At 41.7% G+C, this 22,617-nt stretch overlaps 1 protein-coding gene across 3 annotated transcripts in view; it reads left to right on the forward strand.

Annotated features, from left to right (window-relative positions):
* The window catches only part of LOC126253173 (TATA box-binding protein-associated factor RNA polymerase I subunit B), a 341,351-nt gene that overhangs the window by 264,692 nt on the left and 54,042 nt on the right, over window positions 1–22,617 (forward strand). For all 3 annotated transcript variants that reach the window (XM_049954330.1, XM_049954331.1, XM_049954332.1), the window contains one exon: window positions 14,409–14,598. In XM_049954330.1, the coding sequence (XP_049810287.1) occupies window positions 14,409–14,598 (190 nt within the window). The remainder of the gene's footprint in view (window positions 1–14,408; window positions 14,599–22,617) is intronic.

Consider the following 22,617-nt stretch of genomic DNA (forward strand, 5'->3'; position numbering starts at 1 on the left):
GAATGCTACAGCACCCTAACCCTGAATCTAAAGAAATCTTACTTGCTCTCTTTAATAAGATCTGTAGAGATGGGGAATATCCTGTCCCTTGGAGGGAATCCATAACAGTCCCCATTCTTAACACAGGAAAGGACCGCACACTCCCAGGCAGCTGTCGCAGTGTCACTCTTGCCAACTGTGTAGGAAGGATACTAGAGTGGATGATCAGCTCCCGCCTAGTCTGGACTCCAGGATGTCGAAATCTCCTCAGTTCTTTCCAATGTGGATTTAGCAGATATCGTTCCACTCTTGATAATCTCCCTCTAGTAGAGGCGTCTATACAGGAGGCATTCCTACAGAAACAGCATTTAATATTCATCTTTTTTGACATTGGAAAGGCATACGACACTATGTGGAGAGACAATATACTTTGTCAGCTACATGAATGGGGCTTTCGAGGCTGCCTTCCCATTTTCCTGCAGTCATTTCTTGCTGAACATTATTTTCATTACCAATTCAGGAATATTCTTTGTGATGGATTTCCTCAAGTTCATGGTATCCCACAGGGGAGCGTTTTAATTGTGACTTTGTTCACAGTTGCAATCAATGACATATCGTCTGCAGTGAGGCATCTCATGGAATGCTCATTGTTTGTGGATGATTTTCCTAATTTTTGTTCCACTTCTAGTCCCGTATCTTCCTCTCCTCAGTTACAGTTGACACTTAAGCAGCTGGAATGATGGTCTGCTCAAACAGGTTTTAATTTCTCTCCTGAGAAAGCAGTATGTATTGATTTTAATCATGATCATTCTCTTTTTACAGCTTCAGTACTAAGGCTGTGGGATACTGTTTTACATTTTAAGGAGAGAGTGTCGTTTTTAGGTCTCTTATTTGATAGCAAACTTATTTGGTTGCCACATCTGAAGGAGCTCAAAACAAAAGCCCTTAAAGTGTTGGGTATCATGAAGTGCTTGAATGGGAAGGACTGGGGTGCGGATAGATCCTGATTGCTGCAGTTCTGTTAGGGTTTTGTGCGATCATGTGTTGATTATGGTGGAACGGTCTATGGCTTGGCACAACCAACATCTTGAAAGGTACTAGACTCCATACAGCATGAGAGCACCAGATTGGCTACAGGAGCCTATAGGACGAGCCCTATACCGAGCTTGTGTGCAGTTGGGGGAACAACCATTGTGTGCTTGGCAGTGCTTCCTTGTGGCTAAACAGGTGCTCAAGCTCTAGTCATTTCTGACTTCACTGGCTTTCCTGGCAGCTATTAATATCTGTGAATCCTTAGAACAACTCTGTTGCACTCTTCCACAAGGGACGAAACCGTTTGGTACCCGAGAAAAGCAGCTTTTATTGGATCCGGGAGTGTCTCCGCCAAACATACAGAGCTGCAAAGCTCTGCCCTGGTTGTTATTGAAACCTAGAGTAATTTTAGATTTGACAGAGTGCGCCAAGTTGTTCACGCCAGGCTACATTTTTAAGAATAAATTTATTACCATTTTAAATGAGTACCAGGACTCTTAACGTCGTCTACACAGATGGGTCCAAAGAGGGTGATGCTGTCTATTGTTCTATCTTTTTCCTGCTTCTCTCTTTAGGTTCCATCTGCCTAGTGCATTTACTGTCTTTGTCGCTGAATTCTATGTGATGTTTAAAACTGTGGATCAGATGAAACGTGAATGTGTATCCAAATTATTCATATGCTCTGACTCGCTTGCTGCAGACAATCTGCTCTATGTACCCAGTGGACAGAACTGTTCAGAATATCAGTGACACCATCCTGCACTTGCAAAGACAAGGAAAGGAGGTCTCATTCTGTTGGGTACCTGAACACATGGGTATCCATGGGAATGAGTTGGCTGATACCATGGTCAAGGAGGCATGTACCCTTCTCAGTGTAACCGATTGCCCTATCCCTCCATGTGCTGCACTATCATTGGTACAAAGGTCTGTCATGCATCTTTGGGAGAAAAAGTGGCTGGGCATGATGGAAAATAAGTTTCGATCAATAAAAAGAGACTGTGAGGCCATAGCGCACTTCCTTCTGGCCAGTTAAAATTGATGAAGTCTGTTTAACGTGACTTTGAATAGAACACAGCCACCTGACCCATGGCTTCCTTCTCAGATGTGAAGAACTGCATGTTTGTGATGCATGTGGCACACTGATTACGGTTCATCACATTTTAACTGACCGTATTTTTTATAATGACGAGAAGGTTCAAGCTGTTTACCGACAGATCTGCCCTCAGTTTTAGCTGAATGTGGCACTTGTATGATTTTGTGTTAAGTCTTCCCTTCTACCTAAGCTTTTAGTATGTTAGAGAATGACTGGCTCATCTAGTTACTATTTTTATGATCCACCAGTCTCCTTTTCTCGACTTGCTTCATAGTGGCTGTTCAGATTAGATATCATTGTTTATAATGGTCAGCCTTGGCTCACTTGCTCCATTGTACCATCCAGAGGAGTTGGGTGTGTTCATGTAATTAAGATTACAAGGGAGAGTTGTGATCTTATGTTGTATTTTAGGCTATCTTCATTTTGTGTGCTACAGCCCCATTCGCCTCACACAGTTAGCATAGGGGTGCTGAAGAATGCGATGTTGAGTACCCTCCAGATGCAGCAGCAGCAGCAGCAACAACGATTGCCTCTTTTTCTGTCTGAGAATAACACTGTTGCGCTGAATTTAAGGATTTAGAGGCATGTGCAGTAGGGTATCCAGACCCAACCGCATAGTTATGAGCAAGGACGTTGCCAAGGCCAAACTGAGACGTGTCCATTGCTAACACAAGGTGCTGACCCAGCTGAAAGGTGACAAAACGAGTGGCTGACCACAGCTTAGATTTCAGGAACTTGAATGCCCAGTCACAAGCTGCTGACCAGTGGAAAGGAACATATTTATGTATTAAAACATAGAGTGGTTGTACCACAATAACAGCATCCAGTATGAATTTGGGATAGTGTGCAGTTTTGCCTAAAAATGCTTATAATTCATTGACGTATGTGGGATGTGGCATTGCGGCAATAGCATTGTAGCAACCGCTACTCTCGTCGACTGCTGTGTCCGCACATGTTAGTTCCGTTCGCACCATCCATAGATACAGTTGTGTCACAAATTCAGTGACTGCATGGCAACAAATGAATGGTATAAACTGCCAAGTTTGAATCCACAGCTTGGAGTGCTGAATAATGTTGTTGCCTACTCCTTGGACTTATAACTTTTGTTTTTATGTTTATTCTATTCCTTGGTTACTGTTTTTGTTTTTTACAAGTTACCTATAACAACTGTGCTTCTTTTTCTGTAATACCAAGTAATAAACTGTTCAAGTATATTCTCAGTGCATGTTTGAATATTTATTAATCACGGGTAGCTCTACACGACAAAAGTATACCCGTCAGTGGTGACCCCAACGTGATTCGCGCTGAGAAAACCGGTCCCGCGACAAAATCGATTACAGAATGGAATCGCCTGCAGTATCGAGACTGGTTGTTCGCCTCCCACCGTTTTGGCCACTTAATCCAGTTCTATGGTTCACTCAGGTTGAGGCCAGCTTTTGCTATGCTGGAGTTACGGCACCACCGACCAAGAATGCTTACAAAAGATTAAAGACTGAGTTCATTTGTAGAGCTGCATCATCACAGGAAGACCATATCAGAAAAGTGCTGATTCAGGAAGATATAGGCGACAGAAAACTGTCTCAGTACCTGCCTCACCTCCGCAGCAAGGTGGACATCAGAACAGTGCCCGACAATCTTCTGCATACGCTATGGAGCAGCCATCTGCCGTCGCAGATAAAGATGATCATCGCATCACAGACAGAGATGTCCCTGGACACTGTTACGGAACTGCCCAACCGCTTCCAAGATGTCCTCGCTCTGGACCAACAGATTAGTGCTGTGACAAAGTCTGGTAGTGTCGCGTCCGTGGCTCTTCCCGTTTTACGCGCAGATTATGATGCTCTGTCTGCCAAAGTTGATGCACTGAGTGCACAGATTGGCACACTGTTGTCTCAAGGAGGTCGTAGTCGCTACAGAGGACATAGCCATTCCTCGTCTCAGTCTGTACCAGATGCTGGTTCGATCACTTGTTGGTACCACAGAAGATTTGGTGAGCAGGCTAAAAAGTGCACTAGCCCCTGAGCCTACCCAAATGCAAACGGCAGTCAGACGTAGGCACCACAGACTGCTCAACTACATCCCGGCTGTTATTCATTATGGACAGGGTATCAGGCTGGAAGTATTTAATTGACACAGGGTCCAACCTTAGTATCCTTCCCAGAGTGCAACTACACTGTTGCAGGCCACCCACTGCATTTAGCTTGTCTGCTGCAAATAATTCAGCAACTGTGCAACATATGGCACGCGGCGTGAAGAATTGCATTTGGGGCTCCGCCGTCAGTTCACATGGGACTTCACTCTAGCAAACATGCCTGAAGCAATAATCAGTGTCGATTTATTAGCTCACTATCAGCTCCTGCTGGATGTAGCAAATTCTCACCTAATAGACAATGTTACCAGACTTACAACCACTGGGTACCATCATGATGCCAGAACATACAACATCAAGGTTATACAGGTTGCAGACAAGGAGTATTGCTCACTGCTGCAGGAGTTCCCGACATTAATGAGGCCTCCAGGCATGCCACAGCAAGTTTTGCATGATACGGTCCACCACATAAAAATTATGGACAGGCTGCCTGTGTCTTGCCAGCCGAGACGATTGGCTCCAGTACGCCTCGCCATTGCTAAAACGGAATTTGACACAATGTTATGAGAAGGTATCATCTGACCCTCAACTAGTCCATGGGCATCTGCATTGCATTTAGTTCCCGAAAAGGGAGTAGCCTGGCACCTGTGTGGCAATTACAAAATGCTCAACTCACGGACTGTGCCTGATAGCTACCCAGTACCACTACGAAAAGACTCACTGCCTGGAGCCACTGTATCCAGTGTTATAGACTGTGCAAAAGCATATACCCAGATTCCAGTGGCAACAGAGGACATTCCAAAGACCCCTATTATTACACCATGTGGGTTGTATGAAAGCTAGTTTATGACCATCGGCCTGCATAATGCTGCTCAAACATGGCAGAGGTTCATTGATTCTGTCTTGTGTGGATTGAACTTTTGTTTTGCCTATCTGGACGATGTGTTAATGTATTCATCATCCAAGGAGCAACATTGCCAGCTCCTGAGAGGAGTTTTTAAGAATTTCAAGAAGTATGGCGTGGTGTTAAACAAAGCTAAATGTGTGTTCGGCCAACGTCAAGTCAATTTCCTGGGTAATCAAATATCTTCATCAGGATCATTACCACTCACTGAGAAGATTGAAGCCATATTGCAATTACCCAAGCCATCTACAATAAAAGAGCTATGCAGATACTTAGGAATGCTCAATTTTTGCCACCGTCCTTTACCATGCACAGCTGAACAACAGCCGCCGTGGACCGAGGAGATGAACATGGCTTTCGAAGTAACCAAAAAGAGCCCAGCACAAGCAGCACCACTGGCGCACCCCATGCTTGAAGCTCCACTGGCATTAGTGGTGGATGCCAGTCAGTTAGCCACTGGTGCAGCCCTCCAACAATGGGTGGACGAATCCTGGCAGCCGCTGGCTTATTTCTCGTACAAGCTGTCACTTGCGCAACAAAGATGGAGTACATATGATCGGGCACTTTTAGCCGTATATCAAGCAATCGGGTAGTTTCAACCACAGGTTGAGGCAGGAGAGTATGTGATATACGCAGACCACAAGCCTTTAACATATGCCTTCCAGAAAAACAGCAACACTTGCTCTCCACGGCAGTACAGCCAATTGGAACACTTGCTCTCCACGGCAGTACAGCCAATTGGAATTTATTAGCCAGGTTAGTACGGACATCCGCCATATATCAGGCATCACTAATGTGGTTGCGGACTGCCTCTCTAGAGTGACCAATGTCTCACAGTCTGTGGACATGATGGCACTTGCCAGGGCACAATAAGATGATTCCGAGCTACTCACCATATTGCATGATGACACTGCAGCACTCAATTTACACAAGTCGACATTCCTGGCGAGAACATGAAATTGTAGTGTGAAGTATCACATGGCAGATCAAGGGCTTTTGTTCCTGTTGCATTTCACAGGCCATTGTTCGAGTCCTTACATAATCTTTGCCACCCAGGAGTCCAATCAACATTCAAGCTAGTGTCTCAAAGGTTCATGTGGCCAAGGATAGAAAGAGACTGCGCAAATGGACGAGAACTTGCTAGCGCTGCCAACTTTGCAAAATCACTCGCCACATTCATTCCCCAATAGGAGAGTTCCCGGACACTTCTTCATGCTTCGCCCATGTTCATCTTGATGTGTTAGGACCACTTCCTCCACCAGATGGCCAGCAGTACATATTCACAATGATTGATAGTTGTGCACAATGGCCCTAAGCAGTGCCTACGGATAACATCTCCACGTAAACACTAGCCACCACTTTCACATCAACCTGGCTGGTGAGATTTGGCTGTCCGCTCCATATCACCACCAACAGAGGCTGACAGTTTGAGTCAGATTTGTTCACACGTTAGCAAAGTTCTTTGGCTAAGAACATCACAAAATTGCCAGTTATCATCTGGCCAGCAATAGCATACTTGAACGTTGGCATCAAACACTGAAGGTTGCACTAATGTGCCATGGGACATCTTGGACATTTGCACTACCCACAGGCATGCTGGGGCTACGAGCCGCATGCAAACCAGATATAGAGTCCTTGGCAGCTGAATTGGTTTATGGCGAGACTCTACGCCTACCAGGGGAGTTTATTGACACAGACCTACTGTCAGAAACAGATGACCAACCGGAGTTCCTTCACAAGTTACGGGAACATGTAAGCCAAATCAAACTCATAAAGGCCTCCAGGCATGGTTGTCCAACAACTTTTGTGCATAACAACCTCGAAAGCTGTTTGCACGTTATGTTACATACAGACTGCGTCAAGCCACCACTGCAGCCACCATATACTGGACCCCACTGCATCCTGCACAGAGACACACACACAGACGATGGTAATCATAGTAAATGGCAAACAGGCCACCGTGTCTCTTAGCAGAGTGAAGTCGGCTTACATTTTCAAGGAGTCAAGAGCTCAACACCTGACAGATGCAACACCTCGACTTCTGGCACTGCCGCCACAACAGGTCAATGCAGAACCTACACGCACCGCCCGCTCGGGATAACGTTCACTTCTCTGCCAGGTTCAGAGAAGACACACCATGCTCCGCTTTCACCAAGGGGGCTCCTGTAGCGACTGCTACTCATGTTGACTGCTGTGTCCACACATGTTAGTTCCATTCGCGCCATCCATAGATACAGCTGTGTCACGAATCAGTGACTGAACGGCAACAAATGAATGGCGTAAACCACCAAGTTTGAATCCGCCGCTTGGGCCACTGAATAATGTTGTTGCCTACTCTTTGGAGTTATAATTTTTGTTTTCATGCTTATTCTGTTCCTTGGTTACTGTTTTTGTTGTTTACAAGTTACTTCTTTTTCTGTAATACCAAGTAATAAACCATTCAAATATATTCTCAATGCATGTTTGAATATTTATTAAGTACAGGTAGCTCTACATGACGAAAATATCAGTACGCTGGCACAGTGGTTTAATGACAGGAAGAGACGCTTCAAAACCCAAATAAATAAAGGAAAGCTAAAAAACTTGTGGCTTGTCCAAATTTTAGACTGTAGAACAGAAAGCTGAACACACAGCTTCTGCATATGTTCCTTTATAGAGGCACCAGACAGTACTGTGTCATCTAAATAGTTGACACAGCCTGAAACAGATGCAATAAGTTTCTCTATAAAGTGTTGAAAAATAGCTTTTCTCCACGCTACACCAAAAGGCAAATGCTGTTACTGATAAAGCCCAAATGGGATGTTGATAACTAGAGGATGTTTAGATTCCTCATTGAGTGGCAGCTGTAAATATGCCTCTACCAAGTCAGTCTTTGAAAAATACTGGTCCCCTGATAAGTTTGCCAACAGCTCAACAGGGCGCGGCAACAGATAGGTATCAATGATTGGCTGTGCGTTAAACAGATATTTAAAAATCACTATGGAAGTACGCCCCCCCCCCCCCAGTTATCATCAGTGGTGCTCACCATTCACTGCAAGAAAGAGTTTGAATAATTTCAAGGGATTGAAAAAGATCTAATTCTGCCTTTACTTGATCCATAAAGTTACTGGTACCAGGTGGGCCAGGAAAAAATAGAGGCAGGCAGACATTTCATTGTAATGTGGGCTTGAAATCCTGTTGGAAAACCCAGTCCTGAAGAAAAAGAGAGGAAAATTTGGCAGAGAGAGTATCTGACTGTCGATACAGAACTTGATCAGAAACCAAATGCACATTGAAGAAGATCCAATTAGTTTCAAAGTGACCAAACCAAACAGATTTTCAGTGTAAGAATTGTCCACAGTTAGGAATGTTAATGACCAAACCACAGCTTTGTAAGTCATAGGTGCAGAAAACTGTCCAAGAATGGGAATTTGTTGTTTGTTACAACTCACCAGTCTCCATAACACTGGAGTCGGAGGGGCAGAACCCAAGTCCACATAAGACTTTGAATTCACCAGTGTTACTGCTGCACCCATGTTCATGTGCATTCTCAATGGCTCATTAAATATCCACACCTCAGTTATAACTTGCTGTGAGACACCGTCACAGCTGATACACTGTTCACATTCATGTTTGTTTCATTCTCACTCATGTTTGGAAAGGATTTATATATAGAAGCAATGTGTCCTTTCTTATGGCACTTGTTACAACTGCCCATCATTTGGGACACACAATCTGTACGTGTTGAATAAAGCAGTATGGGCACGAAGGCAGTGGAGCACTAGGCTCTCGCTGTTGTGATGTGAAGTGTTGTTGTCACAAATGCCGATTACCAATATGACACTGACACAGCAGCTGCACTGTTGTAATAGTGTCTATGTTCTCTTGCAAACTGTCTGAAGGCTGGGAAGGGTGAGCGGAACTGATATCTGAAACTTTGGACCAGGCTTCCATCAGACTCCCTGCATCCCATGAAACGTGAAATGACTGAGCTATGTTCAATACTTGTGTAAGCAAAGGATTTTCACACTGTAGGGCTCACTCTGGAACTTCCCTATTAGGAGCAAAACATATGTTTGCCTCAAAAACCATCCGATCATTGTAGGACTCCTTTTCAACATTTGTCATAAAATTATGAGCTTGGCCTTACGATTGTTTTGGCCACTTTTGGCAGCAGTAAAACTACACGTGAGCAGCAATAACATGAGTATGTTTACAGTGATAGGAAGAAAGTAACTCACACATCTAATCAAAAGAAAGACTAAAAAGTGCTCGTAATGGGGAAAGCTGATACAACAACTGATACCCGTGAGGTGAAATCCATAATGAAAAAAAGGCCTTGCACAAGTTTATGTTTCTTACACCACATGTCTGGAAATATTGCTGCAGGTGTTTTTCGTAAGCATCCCAGTCTTCTGCTACATTGTCGTGCATAGGAAATGGTGGCGGATATGTTGCTGTCAGAGCCACAGGTTGTGCCATTGTAGTCATTAAACTGGAAGTAGCAACCTGCTGTTGCTCAAGGAGAGATTTAACCACTGCCTCCACAGAAATTAAACTAATGGTTGAAGTGGAACACGCGGAATCGAATCCCATCGTCATTGCCCAAAAATGTTCTAACTCAAGAACACTGTAATTTATTGCTTGAACAGAAGACATGCATGGAAGACAAGGTACAATACAATTAGCAATACACAAGTGGCTTGTGGAGCCTGGTCCTCCGGCCAGTGTATTCATTAGTTCCAACAGGAGGCTCAGCAAGCAGGCTGCACACGCGACTACTGCCGTATTAGCAGGCAAGGTAGCCACTAGTGACCAACCCAAACACAGACTTCTGAATGAACTATGAAGTGGTGCACACACAAAATTGGGAGTTACAGCATGATGCCTTCACATGGGCAATTTCTTGAAAGGGTTTTATGTGAGAAAGACAGCCAGCTGCATGCCATCGAAATCTCTCATTTCTTCTTGGGTCTCTTAAGTAGTGATGGCAGTGAAAACTGTACATTGTCATATTCTCCTCTTAAACCAAAATTACAATGTATTTTACTACCAGAGCTGTTTTACACTTTTCTTTTAGATGACATGTTCTTGCAAATGCCACATCTTTTGTTATTACTTATTTGAGCATTGAGCTGCTTACAAATATGAATCAGCATTGAAATCCTCAATTTTTGCTTCTGAATCAGTCATCAAGGACTTCATCCATATAACTGAAAATATCACAGTAAACAAATTTTGCCATTTGAAAGCTGCAGAAATGTGCAGAAAGTGGGTCAGCAAACACCACAGAGGTGGTAATGGACTGCAGACATCCTTCCTTGTGTGTTCAGTTAATTTATTTTAATATTCTGTGGATCATAATTGTAACCTCTCACCACACACACACACACACACACACACACACACACACACACACACACACACAGCAACCATATTATTACACATTCTGTGAAGTAGAAGGATCTGTCAGGCAGATATGATGAATTTAATCTGTTATCTACTGAATTCTTCATATCACTCAGTAGGCAATCAAAGATTTTTATGTCTGAATGTCTCATTCCTTTCTGTGTCGAAGTTAAGTGATGTGTAGTGTAAGTCATTTCTCCTTCTAGTATTATGATATTATGAATGTTACTGTTGTTTTCAAATTGTGATTTATTATTGAGAACTAACTTCAAATGAGAGTAAATGTATTTTGAGGCTGTTGTCAGAAAGACCAACTGTTTAAAGAGCTATTTACAAGAAGCTCTAGAGTGGACACTACATGTTACCTTTAAAGTACAAATCTTACGACAAATCATATTTTGCTTCTACGAGGCATTTTCGGAAAGTAAGTGTATTATAACTGTGTTGGACTGTGATTTTTTTGTGAGCTGGCAACACTAAGTGGTAGAGGGGGATCCCCTGAGGAGAGCGAGCATCTCAAGAGCACGGTAGTGTGTAAACTCAAGTTGTAGTGTACATTTGCATGAAAGATGTCGATAAGAAATCCCACTAAGTGCGAGTTACGTGTTGTGATTCGCTTCGTGCTTGCAGAAGGAATAAGAGTTACTGAAATCTTTTCGCGAATCAAAACTGTTTATGGAGAAGGTGTTACGAACAGAAGGAGTGTTTTTAAGTGATGTAGAGAGTTAAGTGGAGGCAGAACAAATGTTCATGACGAGCAGAGGAGTGGAAGACCTTCCATTTTGACTGAGGAGTTGGAGTAAAAAATCAAGGAAACTACTTGTGGAAACCACTGAAGAACTCTCTTATGAGATGCTCAGAAAATGCTGGGATATCAGAAACTGTGCACGAGGTGCGTCCCAAAAAAGCTGTCAGAGCAGCACAAGAAAAATCGGGTTTTAGCACCTGCAAGATTCCTGAGCGACTTGAATTGGAAGGTGAGGATTTTCTGAGCTCTGTTGTGACTGGAGATGAAAAATGGGTGGCTCATTACGTGCCTGAGACAAAAAGAGAGCCATCACAGTGGCAACACATCAATTCTCCATCCAAAAAATTAAAAACCACAATCTCAGGCAAAAAGAAAGAAAAAAAAATCATGGCTTCATTTTTTTGGGACCAAAAAGGCATCATTTTGGTTGAATTTTTGCCTCAGGGAGACCATGAATGCACAACAATATTGTAAGACCCTAAAGAAAACACTAAAGGAGCATTCAAAAGAAAGAAGTGGAATGCTGATGAGAGGACTGTGCCTGTCCTCACACAGCCTTGGCTACCAAGGCAATCGTGGACTCATTTGGTTGTAATGACTTGGCACTTTCAAATTATCATCTTTTCACCACCCTGAAGGCAGACATGGGTAGAATTAAATCTTCTTTGAGTAGGGCATAAAGAAGTTTGTACTACAGCTCACCACATGCATTGCAAGGGATGGCGATTATATGGAAAAATAGTCAAATGTATTAACAACATCCTGTAATTTTCTCAAATACACATTTTCTAAAAAGAAAAAAAAAAAAACAAAATATAAAAATCTGGTACACTTACTTTCTGAACATGCCTTGTAGTTCATTTTCTTATTAATATAAACACCTAAGAATTTAGAATATTTATTAGTTTAACCTTATGTTTCATTCTAATTCATTTCTTATTGGGCTTTATGCAGCACAGAATAGTGTGCACTGTGTTCAACTGAAGTTCAATGAAAGTCCATTTGCAAAGAACCAGTAGTTAATTTTTGTGAAAATTTTATTTACATTTTTAAATGTGGGAGTTTATCCATTAGGATTGATTATAGTATGTCCGTTGTCAGCAAAGAGCATCTGTGGTGAATAATGGCAACCCCTATGGTACACTTCTTAATGTGACACCCCTCTAATGGGTTACTCTGCATCCTTATAATTAGGTAGGATGAAAACTAGTAACCAGCAAGTTCTCTGACACCACAACACGTAAGCTTCTCAAGGAGAATACTGTAAGTGAATAATCAGATACTTTTTGACAAGTCATAGAAAATACTGGTTGTTAGTATTTTGTCATTTAAATTTGTAACAGTAGGCACAAAGTGGAGTATCTGCTACAAAATAATGGTGCACAGCATGAGCCATTCTCTGGCATCATTTGCCTAACTGACTGACACTGCCCAAGTCCTGCTCAAGTGCTATCCACAAAGTGTTAATAAGCTCATGTTTATAGAGGTGTTTTGCTCTTCATTCGTCACTTTCATCCTTTTTTTTCTTATATTGATAGTTATTTATTCATTTAGTTTATTCCCCCTGTAGCCAGTCATTTCAATAATTCTGTGATGTGTGGATCATTTACAACAATTTTGTTAATGTGTTATTACTGAAGTATATGCTATCTGCTGTTGCTCATTGCAATGGCAGTGCCTGTCAGGTAGTGTGGTCAGTTGGTCACCATGATCGTAATACATGGGTGGAATATACACAGCATGCTAATAAATCACAGGATGGTGGAGTCTGTATCGATTTTCAATTGTTCTCCTGATAATAACCAACAGATGCCCAGTTGAAATATCTTGCAATGAAGTGAACAATGGCGAGCTGCAAGTCTTCTTTGAATGTTCCATTTGCAAAATTACAATACTAATAATAAAATAAGGAGGAGGAGGAGAATAATATTAAGTTCACCAATTACAAGTTCTTTAGAGACCAATAAATTTGTTGGAAAAAATGTTATGTTGGTAAGTTGTAAAGTAATTTTTTTGTCTCCTGCATACTCACATTATATTAGCCTGAAATGTATACCTTCATTTTCTACACTTTCTGAAAAATAGTATGCTCTGATAACTAGCTTTCAACTTCCTTTCAAGACGGATTCTGCCATCCTTACTTCTCTTGCTTACATTAGTACTGGTATCTGTTTTGTTTGCTTGACACTCTTCTTAATATGAACATGTTTTTCTTGACATTCCAGTCTTATCAATCCGATCTTTCTTTAAGACAATTCTAATCTGTGGTCCTTGTTCCTATCCGGTTCTATTAACATGGTGATCCAACATTCCTAATGAGTAAATAATTCTCAAGTTCATTCACTTTTGGATAAATAAATGGCTCCTTCACCAACAGACATTTCATTTCCAGTGACAATTGAAACTCTGTGCCAGGACCAGAACATCATTTATACACATCATAAACACTTTGGTGTGCACCTCGGTGAATGACAAGATGGCAACTGTGCAGTTCTCTTCTTTTTTCCCCCAGTTCTTTGTAATATTCTTTACTGGTCTGACTATGGTCAATATTACTTTATTCTGTATCCACTATATTATTTTTTCTTCCTTTTTTTCAGTTCATCTGTTTCTGCAAAGATAAGAATGTATTGTTTACCTGGTGCTTTACAGCTTGCAAATGTACTGTAATTATAACTGTCACCAAGTTCACAGTATTGTGATATTCTTCCGAACCTGTCCCATCTTCATACCCTGCTTAGGGCCTTGTACTTGTATTTCTGTTCATTTTCATTATACAGACTTGAAGTCATCACCATCTTCTTTTTCTTCATATTTGCAAGAATTCATTTGTTTTTTGAGTTCATAATTCTCAGCACTAATATTAATTAATTTTCCAACAAGCAGCCACCAATAAAACTTATGTTGTTGTTGATTAATGGCACTCATGTAATTAATTTATAAATAATTTTTATTGGTAATCCCTATATTGAAGTAGATTGTTTAGCCAGATGTCTTTACAATCTGCTGTTCATTTCTAAAATCTTTAACATTGATACTATATCAGAATGTTGACATAAGTTTGATAAGATTCTTTATATTGAAACTCAGGTTTGATGTAAATAAAGTTTTCTTTGCATATTGTGGCTTGTACACTTATCTGGAAGTGAAGTGAGCATTTTTCCTCTTATTACAGATATGATGATAACACTGGTGGAGCGGCTTGCTGAATTTATTCCTATTCTCCCTTACTTTGAGGAAAATAAATATTTTTATAGTTTTGAGGTGCAGACAATGGCCATGATTATTTTCGTGCTGAAATTACTTCTAGGATTGGATGATTGTACAGAGCACAGTGTGTCAGAAACTGCAGAAAGGCTAAATGAGTGAGTATATGATTATTACTGTAACAGAATGTCTAATTATGATAGTGCCTCAAGTCCTTACATTAATGTAAACATCTACATCTACATTCATGGTCTGCAAGCCACTGTGCGGTACATGGTGGAGGATAACCTGTACCACTGGTAGTCATTTCCTTCCCTGTTACACTCAAAATACAGCGAGGGAAAAATGACTATCTATGTGTCTCTGTAGGAGCCCTAATTTCTTATATCTTATCTTCATGATCCTTACACAGAAATTATGTTAACATAAATAGAATCATTTTGCAGTAAGTTTCAAGTGCCAGTTCTCTAAATTTCCTCAATAGTGTTCCGTGAAAAGAATGTCACCTTCCCTCCAGGAATTCCTAGTTGAGTTCCCAAAGCATCTCCGTGACACTTGTGTGTTGTTCAGATCTACCAGTAACAAATCTAGCAGTCTGCCCCTGAATTGCTTCAGTGTCTTCCTTTAATTTCATCGACTCTAGCAATACTCAAGAATAATCTATACTAGCATGCTATACATGGTCTCCTTTACAGATGAACCACACTTTCCCAAAATTCTCCCAGTAAACTGAAGTCAGTGATTCACCTTTCATACTACATTCTTCACATGCTCATTCCATTTCATATCACATTGCAACATTACACTTAGATATTTAAATGATGCGACTGTGTCAAGCAGGACCTACTAATTCTGTATCCGAACATCATGGGTTTGTTTTTCCTATTCATCTGCATTAACTTACTTTTTTCTACAATTAGAGCTAGCTGCCATTTATTACTCCAACTAGAAATTTTGTCTAAGCCACCAAAGCATCATCAGCAAACAACTGCAGATTGCTGCCCATCCTGTGCACCAGGTCACTTACGTGTATAGGCAATAATAGCAGTCCTATCACACTTCTCTGATGCACTGCTGACAATACCCTTGTCTCAGATGAACGTTTGACATTGAGAATAACACACTGGGTTCTGTTATTTAAGAAATCTTCAAGCCACTCACATATCTGGAAACCTATTCCATATGCCCACACTTTCATTGACAGTCTGCAATAGGGCACTGTGTCAGGTGCTTTCCGGAAAGTTAGAAATATGGTATCTACCTATTGCCCTTCATCCATAGTTCCCTGTATGTTATATGAGGAAAGGACAAGCTGAGTTTTACATATGTTATGCTTTCTAAAACCGTGCTGATTCGTGGACACAAGCTTTTCGGTCCCAAGAAAGTTAATTGTATTCAAATGTAGAATATTTTCAAGGATTCTGCATCGACCCAATATTAGGAACATTGTTTGGTAATTTTGTGGTTTCGTTCTTTTACCCTCCTTATATACAGGAGTCACCTGCAATTTTTTCCAGTCACTTGGGATTTTGCACTGGGCAAGAGATTCATGATAAATGCAAGCTAGGAAAGGGGCCAATGCCATAGAGTACTCCTTGTAAAACCAAATTGGGATTCCATCAGGACCTGGCAACCTAATTGTTTCTCTGAGCCAACCGCTATCGGCCTGAAAACCTTTTTGATGGTGACAATATTTTGCTTGGTGTACGCTACCACAGTAGACTGACTGCCACAGGTTTTGTATCCCAGGTGGTCTGAATGAAAAGAATTACAGGTGAGACAAATATTGATTGGCTGTCAAGGTCTCATGTTGTTATTCTACTCAGTATCAGGCTGTGGGAAGGCATGGTCTACAACCCTACCTGCAGGGAGCCACTGATTTGAGTGGATACTGAGAGAAGGTGGCAGAAATTGCAACACAAATAAAAGATTTAGAAATTAACACAAAGAGATGTATTCTGAAATTAGCACAGAAAATGTACTCTTAACTGGGGCAGCCTCCACTGACATAGAAACATACATAGAATGACATATAGAGATAGCATTCACCTATAGCTATGTAAGTTGAACTGAGAACACTTCAGAGTAAGAATCCAGAACCATTAGAACTAGGCTTTGGCAACAAAAGGAAGGGGTGACAGAATTCGGTACACCTTACCACATTGCTGGTGCTGCTGTTCTCCCATAGTATCACTAAATACTGATGATTGCCAAGTGACCAAGACAATGATCAAATCCGAGCACAATTATTAGATTGTGCCCAAAGTCATGAACCTTTGAGCTTTATCGTCACATGGTGGAGCAGTTGTATGGACAATAGGCAGTCGTAGGTGCAGCTAGTGGACCTTCCAAGATGTTTCAGAATGGGGCAGGAGCAGTGATGCTCATGGCTTTTGTTAGCTGGCCAGCACCTCACACTAGTACGTCTATGGTTGAAAAAAAGTAGTTCTGGTGCTGCCAACTTGTTGAGTGGCTACACAGCTAGCTGTCATCTGCTGGGCCATAGACTTGGCTGCTTCCTTTTTGTCCCAGAGGTTTCCTGACCTGGCACAGCTTCGGCCATTGGGATGACAGGATGTTCAGTGTTCACGAGCACCTCAAGACAAAGAAGATCCCCATTTAAACTTGAATCTTTTAAACAGCAGCCGCTATTTTGAACAATTTATTAATTCCTCTCAAAATGATGGCAGCCGAGATCTGTTTTCAAATCTTGGTTCCTCTGTCTGTAGGAAATTATTATGCTTTAAGTTGTGGTTGCATCTGTAGATACTTCAGAATCAAATTTGTATGCAAATTATGTACAGAGCAGCAGTATGTCCCTCATCAAAAGGTTCCAAATCAGTCACACAATTTCATATTCATTAAGTACTCTTGACTCATCCTTTGTTTCCGGCCTTGCACAGCTGCCAACATGTTCTTCACTGCACATGGCATTCTTGTGAGGGTTCGTAACATGGTGTGTTACATTGCAGGTGGGCTCCGAAACTCCTACCTATCATTCAGTCAGCTACTCTTCACTTGTGGTTATTTCATACTTATAGAAAATTATCTATTTAGTAGTGCAGTCTAAGCAACTGATTGTAATTTTGCAACATTATCTTAATTAATGTTATTGATGTTTCATTTGTTGTACATGATATGTCTCTGAATAGAAGCAATAAATTCTAAGGAAATGTGATAACGTATCTAATATGTATGAATGTTTTCTATCTTTGCTTAGTAGTGCTGTAGGTGACAACTTAAACTTTGTTGGAACTGCGCAAGGGTAGCCACATATAATGTGGTGATGCAGTGGTTAGCACACTGGACTCACATTTGAGAGGACAATGGTTCAAACTCACATCTAACCAACCAGATTTAGGTTTTCCATGATTTCCATAAGTCCTACCACGGAAAGGCCAGGGTAGTTCTTTTCAAAGTGCACGCCCAATTTCCTTCCCCATCCTTGACACAAGCTGAGCTTGTGCTCTGTCTCTAATGACCTCTATGTTGAGGGGGTGTTAAACTCAGTCTTCCTTCTTTTAATAAATATTTTATCACAAGGCTACGCTTGACTCATAGTCTGAAATGGATTTACCATCAACAAGCAATGAGATGGTACAAAAAGTGATTCTGACTTCAAAATGGCAGTGGCCAACATTAGTCACAATGCATTATAGGAAGGATACAGATAAGATTGCAGTATCTTAAAATCATAAACCAAACTGCTAGAGGATGGAAATAATGATTTCCAATGGTTTACCATGATACACTATCAGTGAAGGGTGGCTGCATGCCTATTATCGAATTACTCCTGTAGTCTGATATGGTAAAGCTCCCACTCTTCTAGACTGATCACTAGCGTGCTGGATGAAGATGATATCCACTGTCCCCCTCCCCCTTCCAGGGGGCTTGCAGGAACTTCATAAAACTGTGAACTACTAGTCCTTCACAGTGGGAAACAGGGGTGGTGCGATGTCAAGTTGCATTCTTCCCCTGAATTGGCAGCCCTGCTATGCTGCAGGAGCTGGTTGCAGTGGTGTATAGTTGTTGCAGATCAAGTGTGTAAGATGATGGAAATGACTGCAGGGTCAGTGACTCAGCACTGCAAATATTGTGATGATATAATATTATATTACATGTTTGCACTGGCACAGGACAAAGCTGGGGCCCCATGTCAATCTGGAATGTTAGCCACCTCTGGTTGATGCAGTATTTGCTCATAATGGCAGTGACCCAGTTCTCTGGGTGGTGACCAGCCTTCAAGGAAGTGTCAGCATCCCTAAAGTATGTGGCGATACTCATCTTCTGCATTAGTATCGGAATTTGATGCCACTGAAAATGTAAGGCAACACTTGTTTTTCACATTGACAAGTCCGCTGTGGCCATATACAGGGAGTTACAAAAAGTTACGGCCAAACTTTCAGGAAACATTCCTCACACACAAAGAAAGAAAATATGTTATGTGGACATGTGTCCGGAAACGCTTACTTTCCATGTTAGAGCCCATTTTATTACTTCTCTTCAAATCACATTAATCATGGAATGGAATCACACAGCAACAGAACGTACCAGCGTGACTTCAAACACTTTGTTACAGGAAATGTTCAAAATGTCCTCCATTAGCGAGGATACATGCGTCCACCCTCCGTCGCATGGAATCCCTGATGCGCTGATGCAGCCCTGGAGAATGGCATTATTGTATGACAGCCATCCACAATATGAGCACGAAGAGTCTCTACATTTGGTACCGGGGTTGCATAGACAAGAGCTTCCAAATGCCCCCATAAATGAAAGTCAAGAGGGTTGAGGTCAGGAGAGCGTGGAGGCCATGGAATTGGTCCGCCTCTACTAATCCATTGGTCACCGAATCTGTTGTTGAGAAGCGTACGAACACTTCGACTGAAATGTTCAGGAGCTTCATTGTGCATGAACCACATGTTGTGTCGTACTTGTAAAGGCACATGTTCTAGCAGCACAGGTAGAGTATCCCGTATGAAATCATGATAACGTGCTCCATTAAGCGTAGGTGGAAGAACATGGGGCCCAATCAAGACATCACCAACAATGCCTGCCTAAACGTTCACAGAAAATCTGTGTTGATGACGTGATTGCACAATTGCGTGCGGATTCTCAAAAAAAATGGTTCAAATGGCTCTGAGCACTATGGGACTCAACTGCTGTGGTCATCAGTCCCCTAGAACTTAGAACTACTTAAACCTAACTAACCTAAGGTCATCACACACATCCATGCCCAAGGCAGGATTCGAACCGCGAGACCACCGCGGCCAGCTGCGGATTCTCGTCAGCCCACACATGTTGATTGTGAAAATGTACAATTTGATCACGTTAAAATGAAGTCTCATCCGTAAAGAGAACATTTGCACTGAAATGAGGATTGACACATTGTTGGATGAACCATTCGCAGGAGTGTACCCGTGGAGGCCAATCAGCTGCTGATAGTGCCTGCACTCGCTGTACATGGTACAGAAACAACTGGTTCTCCCGTAGCACTCTCCATACAGTGACGTGGTCAACATTACCTTGTACAGCAGCAACTTCTCTGATGCTGACATTAGGGTTATGGTCAACTACATGAAGAATTGTCTCGTCCATTGCAGGTGTCCTCGTCGTTCTAGGTTTTCCCCAGTCGCGAGTCATAGGCTGGAATTTCCGTGCTCCCTAAGACGCCGATCAATTGCTTCGAACGTCTTCCTGTCGGGACACCTTCCTTCTGGAAATCTGTCTCGATACAAACATACCGCGACACGGCTATTGCCCCGTGCTAATCCATACATAAAATGGGCATCTGCCAACTCCGCATTTGTAATCATTGCACTGGCTACAAAACCACGTTCGTGGTGAACACTAACCTGTTGATGCTACATACTGATGTGCTTGATGCTAGTACTGTAGAGCAATGAGTCGCATGTCAACACAAGCACCGAAATCAACATTACGTTCCTTCAATTTGGCCAACTGGCGGTGAATTGAGGAAGTACAGTACATACTGACAAAACTAAAATGAGCTCTAACATGGAAATTAAGCGTTTCCAGACACATGTCCACATAAAATCTTTTCTTTATTTGTGTGTGAGGAATGTTTCCTGAAAGTTTGGCCGTACCTTTTTGTAACACCATGTATAAACCACATGTACAGTCAATCTGGTGACTGGTAGTGCTATGCAGCAATGCCCACCCTGTGTCAGTCTCCACCGTGGGGTCGACAGCATCCTAATGACACAGCTACCATCATCACAGTCAGGCTGCAAACGAATGACCACTGCCTGACAGCCTTGCCATCAGGCCACCCTCGCTCTGCCGCCTTCTACAGGAGACTGCCTACCGGGGATCCTGGTGCCACCTAATGGTCTGAGGCATAAATGGAGGTCCTCTCAGCTCTGTGCCACTAGGGTCCATTGCTGCCTGATGGGTTATTGCAGCCAACAGTCCCAGGTTCGTCCCCTGGGAAATCTCAGAGGCTGTTGTGTCACACCAGGCTGTGACGCAGGAAGTCTTCACTCAGCTGCCACTGGTTGTCAGCCAATTGAGTCCTTTGACAGCTGCCACCACATCGGCATCTGGCATATTGACATTTGCTGGGCAAGCACCCAGCCTCCCAGCAGCCTATATGACAGCAAGGATGACTTCCACAGCTGTTGCAGTTAACACTAATATTGTTTTGTTTATTTACTATCTGTACACTAAAATCACTCTTTCAAGCTGAATGCACCTAGGGTAGAAACACAGAGCCTTGTAGGAGTGCTCAGTAGGGATGATGAATATTTTTATTTGTGGGCTATGTCTTAAAGAACCCCCCCCCCCAATTGTAAAAACAAAAAATTAATATTATATATATTACTGGCTTATGATTAGAAAATTTTGTCAGGACACTGTACAAAGTATTTTTCAGTACACAGTACAAACTATTTATCGTGCAAAACATGTTTTGGTAAAGAGAGTTGTTAACTAAAGTGGGAATAATCATACTGCTATTTTTCATGTTTACAAATTGGATTTCGTTTTTCAGACTTTGCCCTTGCAAAACACAGTTTTTCTTTTTTTTCCACATTCTTTACCTACACCTATGTATTACCTTCAGTGGGCCTCATTTTATTTCTGGAAACTGTTATACAAAAGCTGTTGTTGTTTCTCAGTTTTATACCTGGATACATGTGCATGTTGATTTAATTGTGATTGTTTACATGAAACTAAAACAATTTCGAAGATGAGCTGGTACACTTTTGCTTGCTTTTATGCATTTTTGTGCTTGACTCTGTGTCATCTGCAAAGTAGCCAGAAAAATATGTTTCTTTATTCATAGAGAAATTATTTTTTGTGTGTTTGTCCCATCCCAAATAACAGTAGTGGATGTTCTATACTTAAGTTGTCTGTTGTACTGCACAAGCTTAGCACGTTTCTTTGTGATATGTAGTTATATACATAGTTTTCCATATCGCTTTCATTTCACTGTCACTGGGTATAGAAAGTTATCATTCACAAAAACAAGATTTAGGAAAAAATCTTTGTCGACACACTTACAGAGAGATGCTTTATTACTGTTGCAGACCTCTTGTTTATCATTTTGTTTTTGTCCAGTGTGACACTAATTTTGAATGTTTGGGAGTTTGGGGTGGGAAGGGGGGGCACTTACTCTGTGTATGTGTGTACATGGATATAGGGAGTGAGAATGTGAGAGAGGTGACAGAATATGAGAAGTGAGACAGAGTGATGGGAGATGAGAAGCAAGTGTTTTGGATAATTGAAGATGTTTGAATGCTAGGTCTTCCTACATGGTGCAGATAGTGTTTTGCTGTTTAGTGTTGCATATTCCCTCAAAACTTCTTTTTTTTGTAACCCCGTTGTTTGTGTTTGGGAGTTCTCTTTTTTCGTAAAGTTTCAAAGCTCTGAGATGCTCAGGTGTTTTTGATATTCATACTTCTTAAAACATAATTTAAATCTTTTCTGCACAATTTAAAAGTGCAAATGCAACATTTGTACAGGTAAAAAATAGAGTTCTATTGTACCACATCCCAAAATTTGCGGTTGTGAATCTTTTTGCCAGAGGTACCAGTACAGAGTACTGGTGGTGCATACTGTCACAAATCAAGGAGTGGTTGTCCCCACGATGAAACTGCACCTGACAGAATTTTAAGTAATTAATGAGTAAAGGAAACAATAGTTAACAGGCACACAAA

This window comes from Schistocerca nitens, chromosome 4 (genome assembly GCF_023898315.1).
Source record: "Schistocerca nitens isolate TAMUIC-IGC-003100 chromosome 4, iqSchNite1.1, whole genome shotgun sequence".
NCBI lineage: Eukaryota > Metazoa > Arthropoda > Insecta > Orthoptera > Acrididae > Schistocerca > Schistocerca nitens.